Raw genomic sequence first — 17,676 nt, 5'->3', positions numbered from 1 at the left:
GAAGGCATCGTGCTAGACACGATTTTACTAGAAAAACTTGAAGAGCTTGTGAAACTTAGTAAATGGTGAAATTTTTGGCTCTTTGGGTGTAATATTCGAGGAGAAATTGGCTTTCAAAAAGAAACTGTGTCGCTTATGATAATGAGGCAAATATTGTAAACAAAGATTATCCTATAGGTTACCATAGATAGAGAGATAAAGAGATGTTATAATGACCCATCGAAATCTAAGCCGTGGCGGATCTAGGGGATAGGAGGGGCCCGGGGCCCCCGCCCCCTGGCCCCCCTCCGCCACCCTTATTTTAGATTAAAAAAAAAAAAAAAAAGAAAAGAAAAACACAGGAGGAAGAAAAGCCGGCAGGGCAAACAAAACAAAACCGCCCCTCCCCCACCCGCCGCTTAGCTCAAGGTCTGGATCCGCCACAGTGCTGGAAACTGTTTTCAGTCACCTTAATGCGTCATTAAAAATGCAAAAAATATCGGGAAAATTGATAAAGTTCTCGGTATTCGCATGGAAATAATTAACAATACTAGACCACGGGATAAACTTAGCATAAGAGCTTTACCTTTCTTCTATCTAACAATATGAAGTTTTCAGTTTCCCAAGCATTTTGAAGAGTTCCGTCGACTGTCGAAGAATTGCCTTTTCAAGCCCCTTATGGTGCGAGACAGATCCCCGCGTGCGAACGAGGCTGCTCTATTTCGAGGCTCAGGGATGGGCGACCAACTTCTGTCACGTAATCAAAACCTGATTGGCAATTGGCCACTTTGGACCTATTGTGAGGGAGCGCGTCCTTTTCGAAATTTGTTGTCATTTTCTGATTTTCACTCAAATGATGGCTGCACAGGCACCACGAAGGAGAGATCTTCCTGCCCCTTTAAGAAAAGGTATACTACTGTATAAATGTGTTATTTTATAGAACGTTGGTTTTACCACTGCAGTTCATACCTGTACAAATCATGTGACGAATGCAGCTCGACAGTCGTCGATTCCAACTCAATTAATTAGTCAGCTTTAGCGCGATCGCATCCAGGACAGGTCGACACTTTAGAAGAAACAAAACACAAACCGCGGTGATAAACATGGAACCAAAACGCACGTTAAACAAAGTTAATTTCCTTGACGCTTCGTATGTACAACATACATCTTCAGAAGTGACCGTTAACTAGATTACAATCGAAATTTAAACGCGAAGAGAACGAAAAAGACTGGTATCTAATAATATGTAACAAGACTAATAGTTAATAACAAACAGATGAGTGAAAAAAAAAAATTTACCATAATAATAATAACAATACAAAATGCTAGTAAAGAAAAAGTTTTTCACTGCCAACGTTTTCATTCAAGGCTGGCTTTAAATCACGAATTAACAATGTTTCCTTAATTTTACAATGTATATCTGACCTACCAGTTGCTAAGATATCAAAATTGTCCCATTTAATATTATGACCCGTGGAAGTAACGTGATCCGCAATGGCTGAGGTGTGACCGCTTTTAGCAAGGGCCTTAAAATGTTCAGTTTTTCTATCGTGTAGTCGACGCTTTGTTTTTCCTATATAAAAATCATCACAGTCCCAGCAGCTTGCCTTGTAAACCACCTTAGACATCTGAGAACGGCTGAACCTGTCCTTGTACGGGAAAAAAGATTTGATTCGGCGGGTGTTTCGGAAAATTATTTTAACGTTAAAACAACCATAAAACTTATAGATACAAGATTTAAGTTGCTGGGTAATTACTTTACTTTGGAACCCTAAAAATGGTAAAACAATGAAGATTTCTCTCTTGGGAACTGTAGTGATAGGGTCTTTAGGTTTGTTTTGATGTCTATTCACTACATCGTTCATGTTGTACGTGATGATACCACGGGGATAACCATTGCGTGACAATAGCTTCCTGAGATCATCCAAGGCAGACTGTAATGATGAAGACGATGAACAGATGCGAAGACAACGATAAGTAAGGGTGTGGATGAGGTTTATCTTGTACTTGCGAGGTGTGAAGGAGTCCCATTTCGTGTAAAGGCCAGTGAAAGTTTTCTTACGGTAAATGGATGTTGAGAATGAATTGTTATGGCGTTTGACAAGAACACCTCGCAAGTACAAGATAAACCTCATCCACACCCTTACTTATCTATGGCGCGTTTTCAGGGTCAAAATAAAAACTAACTTTTCCACCTTTCCTTACCTGCTAAGTAAAATGCCTGTCATTTCCTGTCTTTGAAATTAGACAGTACGCTTCTCTTTTGACCTCCGAAACAATACATTCCACGTTTCCTGAATACTAAAATCATAACATCCGGCATATTTTGACCTTTGAACAAAATTCTCCACGTTTCCTGACTTCTCTCGAATTCTAAGTCCGGCATGTTCTGACTTTCAATGTAATTAGTTACCAAATACCGTACTACTTAGTTTAAACATCTCAACTAAACATCCCATGCCGGCACCTGACAAGCCATTTAGTTCATAATGAAATCTCGCTGCTGAGCCGACATTCTGATTTGAAAAATTTGTAAATGCGCGTTTTCTGACTTCTCGATTCTACCAGGCGTCTTTTCCGCGTAGGCGTGGATCCAACAATAATACACATAACATGTGATCAGGGTTTTCAAATGGATGAGTTGCCAGTAGTCGGATACCCGTGTTTGCGCGAAGAACTCTGGGATCGTCAGGGGGCAAACATTGCTAGTCGCTAGAAGGAAATGTATGGCGAAAAGTATTTTCGAGGTACAAGAAAACGATTTTTGAGAGAGATCAACGCTTTCTCACCGTCGTTTTTATCGCGAATGGATTTGGGCAATGTTGATATGTGGAATATGTAAGTTTTTGTTTGAATAACCGCATAATATGTGGCAAAATCTACCGATAAACACTGTTGCTTGCGTGAGGTTTATTGTGAAATTTACATCGCGTAATGGTCTGAAAATATTACAAAATTAATTAGGTATAAATCGAGAGGAAATAACCCAGTAAAGCCTTTTAAGTTGTGTACAGGCTACTTTTGGCTTATTTGAAAGCTCGGTCATTCAAGTAATAATACTGGAAATAAGCCCGCTGGTGATCATTGTACTCTCTGGGGTTGATTTAATGACAAATGAGTCCGCGCGACTCATGCTGTGTGGCTACTATGTTGCTCAAAGCCTTTGTTTTGCTTTTACAAGCAGGTATTCAGTGATTTTCCTTTTCTATAACAGATCAAGGGTGGCTTCTTGAATATATCTCTGAGTATTGGTCTTTAAAAGTGCCATTTTGCGTGATTATCCTTTCCAAAGTTTGGTATTGACGGTTGAGTGAAATTGCCCGACACAAAGGGTAGTTGTTCCTTCTGCAATTTTCGATTTCTGTTTCAGAGCTTCTTTTCTGTCTTTATATTTAACTTCTCGGAGGGTCTTTTCTACCATTTGCTCCGGGTAGCCTCTCGAGATCAGACGTGTATTGAAATTTTCAATATTCTTCAATGTATTTCACAATAAACCTCACGCAAGCAAAAGGGAGTTTATCGGTAAATTTTATCACTTATTTCACGGTTATTCAAACAAAAACTTACATTTTCCATGTATCAACATTGCCAAAATCCATTCGCGATAAAACAACGGCGAAAAAGCGTTGATCTCTCCCCAGAACCATGTTTTCGGGCGTCGAAACAACTTTCCGCCATACATTTCCTTCAAGCGACTTGCAATGTTTGCCCCCTGACGATCCCAGAGTTCTTTGTGCAAACACGAGTATCCGATTACTGGCAACTCATTCATTGAAATAAAGTAGCAGGAGGAAATCATAAAGTAGGCGGCAGACTCTAGGGTCATGATGTAGAGGAGCGCCGGAATGGCTTACCTCCTCCTGCACGGGGGCAGGGGGGGGGGGAGGGCAATGGGATGAAGACCGTGGAAAATTTGAAAATCTATTTGCCTTGAGAAGCATTTTGATGACTGAAAAGTGCTTTTGTTGGAGGCTACTGTACACTTTATTTTAACAAGGGTTTATTAAAAATTCCTTGAGGGGAGTCCATATTCTACCACTGCTTGTTGGAAAAGGCCAAGAACAGTAGCTGCGGTATTCTTTGTTCCAGCTCTAAGATATACTGGAAATCTTGTGCATCCATCAACTCCACCATGCACTACAATCTTCCATCTGAAACTTAAAAATACATGAGTCCATACTTTGCTGTCCTTTCATGGATTCTGTCCTCACTACCAACAACTAGTCTTCTTTGTGAGTTACAAGGACAGAATATAGCAGGCCAAAAATCCAAGTAATCACATGCGTAGAGCAGTGCGTAGTGTTAAAACGAACTCGACAAGAACTTCTGACTACGATGTAAACGGAGTTTAGTTGACAGAGATCAATGTTCCATACAAACTCAAATGAAACGAATCACGTGCCAAGACGAAGGTAGAATTAAACCACGTGCTGTAAGCTTAGCCGTAAGTCGATGTAAACCGTATGCCGGTTCGAACTGAAATACAATAACGAAAATAGAAGCTAACGTAACTAACATACCGAAGTATAAAGATAAAATAACACAAATGAAGAAACTATTGCTAGCATTCTCAATAATGTCCGTAACATGGAAGTGTAACATAATCGGCACTTATACTGATCGTACGGAAGGCTGGAAAACGATTAATAGGCTACACGGTGTGTAACTTGGACGGTACCTTTATGGCAAAATAACCCTATATTGGAGATATGGACCTAATCAAGCGCGATTCCGAGCATACAGAACTAACTAACCGATTTAGTAACGATAAAAGGAAACTCAACCGAAACAAATAACAATAGAAAACCTAAGAACTAATCCTAAAGAACAAGGAATAGATTACTCACTTTGGTTTGCACACGCACTGAACTTGACTTGATAGAATAGACGAGTAACAGTGTATAGAGAAACTATGGCCCAATGCCGAGTAGAAGTTGACGCAGTGAAATCTGCACTTGAACTGACCTAATCGAGGAAAACCTCGTGGATATATCTAACCGGAGAACACGTACGCAAAACCTAGCGGTTATGACTATTTCCCTAACGGACATAGCAGCTGAAGGCTGGTCAACCACAGTAGATTAAGTAAGTAAGTAAGGCCTTGTTTGAAAGTGACAATTACTTGATAACATCTACGGTAAAGTAAGTTCCTGCGACAAAAAACGAATTAACATCACGTTTCAAAACCAACATTCTTCGTAGCCGTTTTTTGGGTGTCACGCAACGCTTCTTTGGAGAGAGCGTTGCGTGACACCCCCCACCACCCCCCCCCAAAAAAAACCGGCTGGGAAGGAGACTAACCAACAACCACCTGTATTAGAAACTAGGCGCAATAAATCTGAATAAATTTTATTTATAATCAATTACGAATAAGGTTCACCTGATCAATTTATGATTCCCGTCTATGTGCCATGTGCCACAGTACACAGCTCTTGGTGTAAGGAATAACCATCTCACTGCAAGTCCCTCCGGATCCGTTCTTTGCATGCATTCTCGGGCTCTCAGCTGGGGCACATTTATATTGCGCAACACTAGCTGCGATTGGACCCTCCGATATCCCGCATCTGGAAAATCCCTATGAAAGGATCTTACCATGTTATTAAGGTCATCATCACTAATGGTTGTCGTCCTGTCGGTAATGGAGATATTGTACTCCCGCATACGTCTTTTAATGGTACTCTCACTCACACCAAGGGCTCTGGACATGTCGGGTAAGTTGATTTCATAATCGGCAAGATATTGCAGCTGCTCCCGTGGAATCTCGAACCTAAGACGCGCCATAGATAAGTAAGGGTGTGGATGAGGTTTATCTTGTACTTGCGAGGTGTTCTTGTCAAACGCCATAACAATTCATTCTCAACATCCATTTACCGTAAGAAAACTTTCACTGGCCTTTACACGAAATGGGACTCCTTCACACCTCGCAAGTACAAGATAAACCTCATCCACTGTAACGAGAGATCGTATCACTAGGTTAGAGATCATAGTAACGCAAGTGTGTCGCGTGATTTTGTAATCGATATAACACCTTTTTAGATAGAACAAGAAGATCTGTTAGATCTTATAACCGCGCTTTTAAAATTTAACTGTTCGCTTAGCACTACCGTCAGAACGCAGTGCACATTCCAAAGCAGTCATTGATGATTCTTTTCTTACTGTAGACATCACATCACTTGATCAACACAAACTGTATTATTGCACCATCAGTGGTAGCCGTTGACAAATCTCCGATGACTTAATGGTCTTAATCTAGAACTTTCTTCGGGATATGTATGGGCATGAGCGATATCAACGACACAATAATAACACTATTAACAACAGCTTTCTTTCTTTAAAGTCATGATTAAATTTAATTGGTGTTTTCCACGAGTAAAGGGCTAGCAAAGTAGTCACACAAGTCATAAAAAAACCCTATCCCGACCGATGTATCGATTTTGGTCACTCCAGTGACCACAGATTGAAAACGTGACAGAAAATTGGCGTTACTTTTGATTCTCACCAAATTTGTCGTATCCCCCCCCCCTCGGGAGAATTTTGTTAAGTTAGCTAATTTAGTATGCAAGCCACCGTAATGGCGGTCGCCGCCGGCGAAATGTTTATTTGCTCAAAATTGGGGCAAAATCTTTCGGAGATGGAAATCAGGACATTTGTAAGGATACAGAAAGTAATTTGGGACCGGTTGCTGGCTTCTAAGGCTGAATTTATCCAGAAGTAAGCTGTATTTTCGTTTTCGTGTCGAAAGCCACGCGATGAAATATTATCGGCTTGTTCTGCTGTCTTGTTCTGTTTTTTCTCTTTGTCGTTTTTGTAGCCCGCCGAGGCCAGTCTTTCGTCTAAATCAGTTGAAAAAGGTTCGAAAAAGATGTTCCCATTCAAGTTTAAACTCTCAGGCGATAATTGTGGAGTTTTTTGGCCGAAACGTCGGCTTTGTTATGTTCGTGTCTTTCGGTTGCTATGGGCGACCGTTGCTTCCTTTGTTATGACAAGTCTGGGAAGTGAGGTCACAAAAAAATTCTAATTAATCCTGGTTTTGTTCGATTTCGCTGAAATTTTAACACGATAAAGTTGGATTGTTAACGAATAGATTTACCGGCTGCCGATGTGTGGTAGCTATTAACGCTGAAGTGTTATATCGCTTCGAAGTCAGGGTTTTGAAGAGATTTTTTTGCAACATGTGGGTTCGGCGTGATTTTGTAATCTGAGGTTTCGGTTGACCCCGAAGGAAAAAATATCCGGAAAAGGTCATTTCATCGACGATTCAAACAAATATAAATATGTATATGTTCCGAACTAAATTTCTGGTGAAAAAATATAATTTTTGACGAGCGCTGGGTTTTTAATTTATTCCCGCGAAAGATGAGATTTATTGTTTCAACAGCTTTTGGCGAGTAAACATCACAGGTTGCGGGACTCAAAATTTGGCCGAGTGGAAGCTTGGGTCTGCTCGCACCGAAGTCGAAAAAAAACAAGATCTGTTAGATCTTATAACCGCGCTTTTAAAATTTAACTGTTCGCTTAGCACTACCGTCGGAACGCAGTGCACATTCCAAAGCAGTCATTGATGATTCTTTTCTTACTGTAGACATCACATCACTTGATCAACACAAACTGTATTATTGCACCATCAGTGGTAGCCGTTGACAAATCTCCGATGACTTAATGGTCTTAATCTAGAACTTTCTTCGGGATATGTATGGGCATGAACGATATCAACGACACAATAATAACACTATTAACAACAGCTTTCTTTCTTAAAAGTCATGATTAAATTTAATTGGTGTTTTCCACGAGTAAAGGGCTAGCAAAGTAGTCACACAAGTCATAAAAAAACCCTATCCCGACCGATGTATCGATTTTGGTCACTCCAGTGACCACAGATTGAAAAGGTGACAGAAAATTGGCGTTACTTTTGATTCTCACCAAATTTGTCGTATCCCCCCCCCTCGGGAGAATTTTGTTAAGTTAGCTAATTTAGTATGCAAGCCACCGTAATGGCGGTCGCCGCCGGCGAAATGTTTATTTGCTCAAAATTGGGGCAAAATCTTTCGGAGATGGAAATCAGGACATTTGTAAGGATACAGAAAGTAATTTGGGACCGGTTGCTGGCTTCTAAGGCTGAATTTATCCAGAAGTAAGCTGTATTTTCGTTTTCGTGTCGAAAGCCACGCGATGAAATATTATCGGCTTGTTCTGCTGTCTTGTTCTGTTTTTTCTCTTTGTCGTTTTTGTAGCCCGCCGAGGCCAGTCTTTCGTCTAAATCAGTTGAAAAAGGTTCGAAAAAGATGTTCCCATTCAAGTTTAAACTCTCAGGCGATAATTGTGGAGTTTTTTGGCCGAAACGTCGGCTTTGTTATGTTCGTGTCTTTCGGTTGCTATGGGCGACCGTTGCTTCCTTTGTTAGGTCAAGTCTGGGAAGTGAGGTCACAAAAAAATTCTAATTAATTCTGATTTTGTTCGATTTCGCTGAAATTTTAACACGATAAAGCTGGATTGTTAACGAATAGATTTACCGCCTGCCGATGTGTGGTAGCTATTAACGCTGAAGTGTTATATCGCTTCGAAGTCAGGGTTTTGAAGAGATTTTTTTGCAACATGTGGGTTCGGCGTGATTTTGTAATCTGAGGTTTCGGTTGACCCCGAAGGAAAAAATATCCGGAAAAGGTCATTTCATCGACGATTCAAACAAATATAAATATGTATATGTTCCGCGCTAAATTTCTGGTGAAAAAATATAATTTTTGACGAGCGCTGGGTTTTTAATTTATTCCCGCGAAAGATGAGATTTATTGTTTCAACAGCTTTTGGCGAGTAAACATCACAGGTTGCGTGACTCAAAATTTGGCCGAGTGGAAGCTTGGGTCTGCTCGCACCGAAGTCGAAAAAAAACAAGAAGATCTGTTAGATCTTATAACCGCGCTTTTAAAATTTAACTGTTCGCTTAGCACTACCGTCGGAACGCAGTGCACATTGCAAAGCAGTCATTGATGATTCTTTTCTTACTGTAGACATCACATCACTTGATCAACACAAACTGTATTATTGCACCATCAGTGGTAGCCGTTGACAAATCTCCGATGACTTAATGGTCTTAATCTAGAACTTTCTTCGGGATATGTATGGGCATGAACGATATAAATGACACAATAATAACACTATTAACAACAGCTTTCTTTCTTAAAAATCATGATTAAATTTAATTGGTGTTTTCCACGAGTAAAGGGCTAGCAAAGTAGTCACACAAGTCATAAAAAAACCCTATCCCGACTGATGTATCGATTTTGGTCACTCCAGTGACCACAGATTGAAAAGGTGACAGAAAATTGGCGTTACTTTTGATTCTCACCAAATTTGTCGTATCCCCCCCCCTCGGGAGAATTTTGTTAAGTTAGCTAATTTAGTATGCAAGCCACCGTAATGGCGGTCGCCGCCGGCGAAATGTTTATTTGCTCACAATTGGGGCAAAATCTTTCGGAGATGGAAATCAGGACATTTGTAAGGATACAGAAAGTAATTTGGGACCGGTTGCTGGCTTCTAAGGCTGAATTTATCCAGAAGTAAGCTGTATTTTCGTTTTCGTGTCGAAAGCCACGCGATGAAATATTATCGGCTTGTTCTGCTGTCTTGTTCTGTTTTTTCTCTTTGTCGTTTTTGTAGCCCGCCGAGGCCAGTCTTTCGTCTAAATCAGTTGAAAAAGGTTCGAAAAAGATGTTCCCATTCAAGTTTAAACTCTCAGGCGATAATTGTGGAGTTTTTTGGCCGAAACGTCGGCTTTGTTATATTCGTGTTTTTCGGTTGCTATGGGCGACCGTTGCTTCCTTTGTTATGACAAGTCTGGGAAGTGAGGTCACAAAAAAATTCTAATTAATTCTGGTTTTGTTCGATTTCGCTGAAATTTTAACACGATAAAGCTGGATTGTTAAGGAATAGATTTACCGCCTGCCGATGTGTGGTAGCTATTAACGCTGAAGTGTTATATCGCTTCGAAGTCAGGGTTTTGAAGAGATTTTTTTGCAACATGTGGGTTCGGCGTGATTTTGTAATCTGAGGTTTCGGTTGACCCCGAAGGAAAAAATATCCGGAAAAGGTCATTTCATCGACGATTCAAACAAATATAAATATGTATATGTTCCGAACTAAATTTCTGGTGAAAAAATATAATTTTTGACGAGCGCTGGGTTTTTAATTTATTCCCGCGAAAGATGAGATTTATTGTTTCAACAGCTTTTGGCGAGTAAACATCACAGGTTGCGTGACTCAAAATTTGGCCGAGTGGAAGCTTGGGTCTGCTCGCACCGAAGTCGAAAAAAAACAAGAAGATCTGTTAGATCTTATAACCGCGCTTTTAAAATTTAACTGTTTGCTTAGCACTACCGTCGGAACGCAGTGCACATTCCAAAGCAGTCATTGATGATTCTTTTCTTACTGTAGACATCACATCACTTGATCAACACAAACTGTATTATTGCACCATCAGTGGTAGCCGTTGACAAATCTCCGATGACTTAATGGTCTTAATCTAGAACTTTCTTCGGGATATGTATGGGCATGAACGATATCAACGACACAATAATAACACTATTAACAACAGCTTTCTTTCTTAAAAGTCATGATTAAATTTAATTGGTGTTTTCCACGAGTAAAGGGCTAGCAAAGTAGTCACACAAGTCATAAAAAAACCCTATCCCGACCGATGTATCGATTTTGGTCACTCCAGTGACCACAGATTGAAAACGTGACAGAAAATTGGCGTTACTTTTGATTCTTACCAAATTTGTCGTATCCCCCCCCTCGGGAGAATTTTGTTAAGTTAGCTAATTTAGTATGCAAGCCACCGTAATGGCGGTCGCCGCCGGCGAAATGTTTATTTGCTCACAATTGGGGCAAAATCTTTCGGAGATGGAAATCAGGACATTTGTAAGGATACAGAAAGTAATTTGGGACCGGTTGCTGGCTTCTAAGGCTGAATTTATCCAGAAGTAAGCTGTATTTTCGTTTTCGTGTCGAAAGCCACGCGATGAAATATTATCGGCTTGTTCTGCTGTCTTGTTCTGTTTTTTCTCTTTGTCGTTTTTGTAGCCCGCCGAGGCCAGTCTTTCGTCTAAATCAGTTGAAAAAGGTTCGAAAAAGATGTTCCCATTCAAGTTTAAACTCTCAGGCGATAATTGTGGAGTTTTTTGGCCGAAACGTCGGCTTTGTTATGTTGGTGTTTTTCGGTTGCTATGGGCGACCGTTGCTTCCTTTGTTAGGACAAGTCTGAGAAGTGAGGTCACAAAAAAATTCTAATTAATTCTGGTTTTGTTCGATTTCGCTGAAATTTTAACACGATAAAGTTGGATTGTTAACGAATAGATTTACCGCCTGCCGATGTGTGGTAGCTATTAACGCTGAAGTGTTATATCGCTTCGAAGTCAGGGTTTTGAAGAGATTTTTTTGCAACATGTGGGTTCGGCGTGATTTTGTAATCTGAGGTTTCGGTTGACCCCGAAGGAAAAAATATCCGGAAAAGGTCATTTCATCGACGATTCAAACAAATATAAATATGTATATGTTCCGCGCTAAATTTCTGGTGAAAAAATATAATTTTTGACGAGCGCTGGGTTTTTAATTTATTCCCGCGAAAGATGAGATTTATTGTTTCAACAGCTTTTGGCGAGTAAACATCACAGGTTGCGGGACTCAAAATTTGGCCGAGTGGAAGCTTGGGTCTGCTCGCACCGAAGTCGAAAAAAAAAAAACCACGGGTAAACCATGAACCGCGCTCGGCCCATGGCCGCGCGGTTAAAAAACCGCGGGTAAACCATGAACCGCGCTCGGCCCATGGCCGCGCGGTTAAAAAACCACGGGTAAACCATGAACCGCGCTCGGCCCATGGCCGCGCGGTTAAAAAACCATGGGTAAACCATGAACCGCGCTCGGCCCATGGCCGCGCGGTTAAAAAAACCACGGGTAAACCATGAACCGCGCTCGGCCCATGGCCGCGCGGTTAAGAAGGCGTTGTCTCAAGTGTATTCTAGGGAACACTCGATTCCATTAAAGCACTTTGAACAGTTTTCTATGATCTGTTCGATATCGAAACATGGTGTCAGAAGTCTACTGAGCCTAACGTCTGCAAGATCATGCCTACGCCTGGTCAAGACGATTCGGCTGATGCAAGTCCACCAAGCGTAGCGCAGCAAAATGAAGCCGTACCTGTCATACCGCCTCATGCAATTCAGAGCAACTTGCCTGTACCGTCGCGTTTGGATACACGTGGCAATATCGCCGAAAACTGGAAAAGGTGGAAACAAGTATGGGATTCCTTCGAAATCGCATCTCGCCTCAACCAGCAAGAAAACCAAATACGCGTGGCAACATTTATTACGTGCATTGGATCAGACGCGTTAGAAGTTTACAATTCTCTGCCGTTTGAGAGAGAAGATGACAAGATGGTAATGAGCAAGGTATTAGAGTTAATGGAGAAGCACTGCATCGGACAAACCAATGTCATTTATGAACGCTACTGCTTTAACAACAGGAATCAAGAAAATGGGGAATCGTTCGACGAGTATCTTACGGCCCTTAAAGTCCTAGCCAAAACATGCAATTTCGGTTCGCTAAAGGATGAACTAATTAGATATAGGATCGTCTGTGGCATTCGTGACATGGGAACTAGGAAAAAACTACTCCAAGAAGCTGGATTAACGCTGCAGAAATGCGTTAATACCTGCCGATCAGCGGAGACAACGGCCACGCAGATGAAGGCCATGAGTGGCAAAGGCGATGTGAATGCCCTTAGTCAGAACGAAAAGCACCGATCCAAGGACAAGAACAAGAACAGAAAAAAGCTCGTGGATTGCAAGTACTGTGGCCGGAAACACGAGCGATCGCGTGATAAATGCGTCGCGTTTGGAAAGGAATGCACGAAATGTGGAAAAGCAAATCACCTGGCGAAAGTATGTAGGCAAGAAAATCCAAGCTCTAAAAAAGAGAAGAAAGAACGCATCCATCAATTAGGCACCCCATCAGAGTCACAAGATTCAAGCGAAGGGGAATACTGTTTCATGCTCTCTCTCGAAGGATCAGAAGAACATGTCAACAACGTTGACAGCTCGCTTTTTACATCGAAGATCTTTGCAACGATGACAGTTGGAGGTCAACCAGTTCGTTTCCAAGTTGACAGCGGAGCAACATGCAATGTTATCAGCAAAAACACCCTACCCAAACAATGTCAAGTCACGCCATGCACGCAAGTTTTAAGCATGTTTAATGGCTCAAAAATGCAGACAATCGGAAAATGTCGAGTACCTCTATTAAATCCCAAGCTAAACGAAGAGCACGAAGTAGACTTTGTGGTCATCAATGAGGCATGCACTCCACTGTTGGGTTCAAAAACAGTTCAGCAAATGAAGCTAGTCGAAGTGCATTACGAAAACATCGCCTCAGTTCAAAAGGAAACCGAAGCACGTGGCCTCACTATGGATCAGATTTCCGCCCAATTCCATGATGTCTTCAACGGAGAAGGAAGACTAGAGAAGAAGCTTCACTTAGAGATCGACGGCACTGTGGAACCAGTCAGGCAGCCTGTGAGAAGAATACCCGTGGCCATGAAGCCAAAATTAAAAGAAGAACTAGCTCGTCTACAGAAAATCGGAGTCATCAAACCAGTCGACACGCCAACAGATTGGGTGTCAAGTCTAGTGGTAATCAAGAAACCGAATGGCAAGTTGAGAGTGTGTATTGACCCAAAGCCACTCGACAAAGCATTGAAGCGTAGCCACTATCCTCTTCCGGTCATTGATGATCTATTACCAGATTTGTCAAAAGCCAAGGTTTTCAGCGTCTGTGACGTAAAAAATGGGTTTTGGCACGTGGAATTGGATGAAGCTTCGAGCTACCTTACAACCTTTGGCACTCCATTTGGGCGTTACCGCTGGCTTAAACTACCATTTGGCATCTCCCCTGCGCCCGAATACTTCCAACACCGCCTAGATCAAACAATTAAAGGCCTTCCAGGTGTACGCACGGTCGCAGACGACATTCTTATCACTGGCGAAGGTGACACTTTACAAGATGCTGTCAAAGATCACGACAAGAAGCTGCTAGCCCTCCTCGCAAGATGCAGAGACAAGGGGGTAAGGCTCAACAAAGAGAAATTCAAACTGAGGATGACGGAAGTCCCCTACGTCGGTCATGTGCTAACGAAAGACGGCCTAAAGCCGGACCCATCCAAGATAGAAGCCATCCAGAAAATGAGTCGACCTAGCGATGTGAAAGGTGTTCAACGAATTGTAGGTCTAGCCAACTATCTCACACGATTCCTGGAAAATTTGGCTGATATCTGTGAGCCTCTTCGGCAGCTAACTCGCAAGGATGCTGAGTGGCACTGGAGCGAGGAACATGAAAATGCATTCCAAAGAATCAAGCAAGCAGCCACTCAAGCACCCGTCCTGAGATACTTCAATCCTGCGGAAGAAACTGTGCTACAATGTGACGCCTCAGACACTGGTCTTGGAGCCACACTGTTACAAAATGGCCAGCCAGTCGCCTATGCGTCCCGCTCACTGACGGATACAGAGCGCAACTACGCACAGATCGAGAAGGAGCTACTAGCAATCGTATTTGGAGCAGAGAAGTTCAACCAGTACACTTACGGTCGAAAAGTGTTTGTCGAAAGCGATCATAAACCACTAGAGGTAATCTACCAGAAACCTCTCGTGGCTGCTCCCAAGCGTCTCCAAAGAATGCTGCTTCGCCTACAGAAATATGATCTTGAGATCTATTTTAAGCCAGGCAAGCATATGTACTTGGCTGACACGCTTTCAAGAGCACCTCTCAGCAGGAACGGTGAAATTCTGTCCATTGAAAAGGAAATCGAGCAAATACGGATGGTCGACTTCCTACCGATCCGTAGCGCTAGTCTGGAGGACATCCGCCTAGAAAGTCTGAAAGACAGCTCAATTCAAGCTCTCCAGAGAGTGATCAAGAGCGGATGGCCTGAAACCAAAAACGATCTTCCTGCCGAAGTAACGCCATACTTTGATGTGCGTGACCAGCTCTCAGTTGAAGACGGAATCGTATTCAAGGGAGATCGATGTTTAATTCCAGTGTCTCTCAGGTCCGAAGTTCTTGCCAGAATCCACCGATCGCACATTGGCCTAGAAGGATGTTTGAGACGCGCCAGAGAGAGTGTCTACTGGCCAGGAATGACAGCTGCCCTGAAGAATTATGTCAATCGGTGTGACGTCTGCAGAACCTTCGAAATGTCACAGCAGAAGGAAAAGCTCCACCCGCACGACGTACCGGACAAGCCTTGGTCCAAGGTAGCTGTTGACCTATTTGAATTCAGCAACCGTCACTACCTTGTCACAGTGGATTATTACAGCAACTTCTGGGAAGTTGATCGAATGGAATCCAGCACAACGTCAAAAGTTGTTATCTCCAAGCTGAAACAGCATTTTGCAAGACATGGCATCCCCGACAAAGTGGTCTCGGATAATGGTCCCCAGTTCGACTCGGACGAATTCCGTAGATTTGCACGTGAGTGGGAGTTCGATCATGTCACCTCAAGTCCCGGACATGCGCAGTCCAATGGCCTAGCCGAAAGTGCTGTCAAGACGGTCAAAAGGCTGATTAGGAAGGCACATGACGACGGAAAAGATCCCTGGCTCGCGCTTCTCGATCACAGGAACACGCCCACCGAAGGCATGAGAAGCAGTCCGGTTCAGCGCCTGATGAGCCGTCGGACCAGAACACTACTCCCGGCAAGAGAAACCCTTCTCAAACCAAAGTTGGCTGAAAGTGTCCAGGAAGAGAGGAACAAAATCAAGATGAAACAAGCATTCTATTACAATCGAAATGCTAAAGATCTACTACCCTTAGCGAAAGGTGAAACAGTGCGACTACAGCCTTTAAAGAACAGGAAAGAACCATGGAAGAAAGCTACAGTCCAGGAAGAAGTCAATGTTAGGTCATACAATGTCCTTACAGAAGATGGTTCCATCTTACGACGTAACAGACAACATCTTAAGGCAACTAAAGAACAGCCAATGCAGCCGCAAACAGATCAAATGCCACAGGACATCAATACACCAGCAGCCCAAGAAACCGCAACTTCACCATTCAATTCGTCGCAGACAGCGCCCTCTCCAGAGACACCAGTAAAGCTTCCAGCAGGCGATTCAGCGCTAACAAAGCAGCGGGCGGGAGTAAAGCAAACTCGTTCTGGTCGAGTTGTCAAGACCCCTTTGTACTTGAAGGACTATGTTTGCTAAAGCAAAGGGACAAACAAAACAGGACATGACTTAAGTAGAACTCAATTTGATTTATTTGATTCTTTGATTTTTTTAGAAAAGAAGGGATGTAACGAGAGATCGTATCACTAGGTTAGAGATCATAGTAACGCAAGTGTGTCGCGTGATTTTGTAATCGATATAACACCTTTTTAGATAGAACAAGGCGTTGTCTCAAGTGTATTCTAGGGAACACTCGATTCCATTAAAGCACTTTAAACAGTTTTCTATGATCTGTTCGATATCGAAACATCCACACCCTTACTTATCGTTGTCTTCGCATCTGTTCATCGTCTTCATCATTACAGTCTGCCTTGGATGATCTCAGGAAGCTATTGTCACGCAATGGTTATCCCCGTGGTATCATCACGTACAACATGAACGATGTAGTGAATAGACATCAAAACAAACCTAAAGACCCTATCACTACAGTTCCCAAGAGAGAAATCTTCATTGTTTTACCATTTTTAGGGTTCCAAAGTAAAGTAATTACCCAGCAACTTAAATCTTGTATCTATAAGTTTTATGGTTGTTTTAACGTTAAAATAATTTTCCGAAACACCCGCCGAATCAAATCTTTTTTCCCGTACAAGGACAGGTTCAGCCGTTCTCAGATGTCTAAGGTGGTTTACAAGGCAAGCTGCTGGGACTGTGATGATTTTTATATAGGAAAAACAAAGCGTCGACTACACGATAGAAAAACTGAACATTTTAAGGCCCTTGCTAAAAGCGGTCACACCTCAGCCATTGCGGATCACGTTACTTCCACGGGTCATAATATTAAATGGGACAATTTTGATATCTTAGCAACTGGTAGGTCAGATATACATTGTAAAATTAAGGAAACATTGTTAATTCGTGATTTAAAGCCAGCCTTGAATGAAAACGTTGGCAGTGAAAAACTTTTTCTTTACTAGCATTTTGTATTGTTATTATTATTATGGTAAATTTTTTTTTTTTCACTCATCTGTTTGTTATTAACTATTAGTCTTGTTACATATTATTAGATACCAGTCTTTTTCTTTCTCTTCGCGTTTAAATTTCGATTGTAATCTAGTTAACGGTCACTTCTGAAGATGTATGTTGTACATACGAAGCGTCAAGGAAATTAACTTTGTTTAACGTGCGTTTTGGTTCCATGTTTATCACCGCGGTTTGTGTTTTGTTTCTTCTAAAGCTACGATGGCCAAGGAAAAAGAGTTTTTACGATTAGGTCGACACTTGATCAAATATCGCGCTCTATTCGTTTCAAACTCAATGAATGAGTTGCCAGTAATCGGATACCCATGTTATGCGCAAAGAACTCTGGGATCGCCAGGGGGCAAACATTGCGAGTCGGTAGAAGGAAATGTATGGCGAAAAGTTGTTTCCACGTCCAAAAAAAAGGATTTTGGAGAGAGATTAACACTTTTTCGCCGTTATTTTATCG

The 17,676-nt window shown here is 42.0% G+C and overlaps 2 protein-coding genes and 1 long non-coding RNA gene across 5 annotated transcripts in view; 2 read left to right on the top strand and 1 right to left on the bottom strand.

Moving 5' to 3' along the window:
• Window positions 1–3,939: 3,939 nt before the first annotated feature.
• On the bottom strand, window positions 3,940–5,931 carry LOC149109663 (uncharacterized). Of its 2 annotated transcripts, XR_016208398.1 has the most exons (3): window positions 5,851–5,931; window positions 5,360–5,746; window positions 3,940–4,455 (listed from the first exon to the last, which is right to left on the bottom strand). It is a non-coding gene; the product is annotated as an uncharacterized LOC149109663 (long non-coding RNA). The 2 variants fall into 2 exon arrangements; XR_016208397.1 differs by lacking the exons at window positions 5,360–5,746; window positions 5,851–5,931 and adding an exon at window positions 4,827–5,352.
• Window positions 5,573–17,676, top strand: part of LOC110068546 (uncharacterized) — a 63,735-nt gene continuing 51,631 nt past the window's right edge. The window contains exon 1 of one of the 2 annotated variants that reach the window (XM_089293507.1): window positions 5,573–5,690. In XM_089293507.1, coding sequence (XP_089149633.1) covers window positions 5,573–5,690 — 118 coding nt within the window. Of the gene's footprint in view, window positions 5,691–17,499 lie in introns of those variants that run through there. The other variant, XM_089293506.1, reaches the window with a different exon arrangement.
• The window catches only part of LOC149109651 (uncharacterized), a 143,795-nt gene continuing 132,140 nt past the window's right edge, over window positions 6,022–17,676 (top strand). Inside the window, exon 1 of the mRNA XM_089293509.1 lies at window positions 6,022–10,955. The gene's annotated coding sequence lies outside the window, so the exon portion shown is untranslated. The remainder of the gene's footprint in view (window positions 10,956–17,676) is intronic.

The sequence above is a fragment of the Orbicella faveolata genome, unplaced genomic scaffold (genome assembly GCF_042242905.1).
Source record: "Orbicella faveolata isolate gen_17 unplaced genomic scaffold, um_ofav_v1 contig_25, whole genome shotgun sequence".
Lineage (NCBI taxonomy): Eukaryota > Metazoa > Cnidaria > Anthozoa > Scleractinia > Merulinidae > Orbicella > Orbicella faveolata.
Note: the sequence above shows the minus strand (reverse complement) of the source record. Positions and strands in the feature narration are given on the sequence as shown.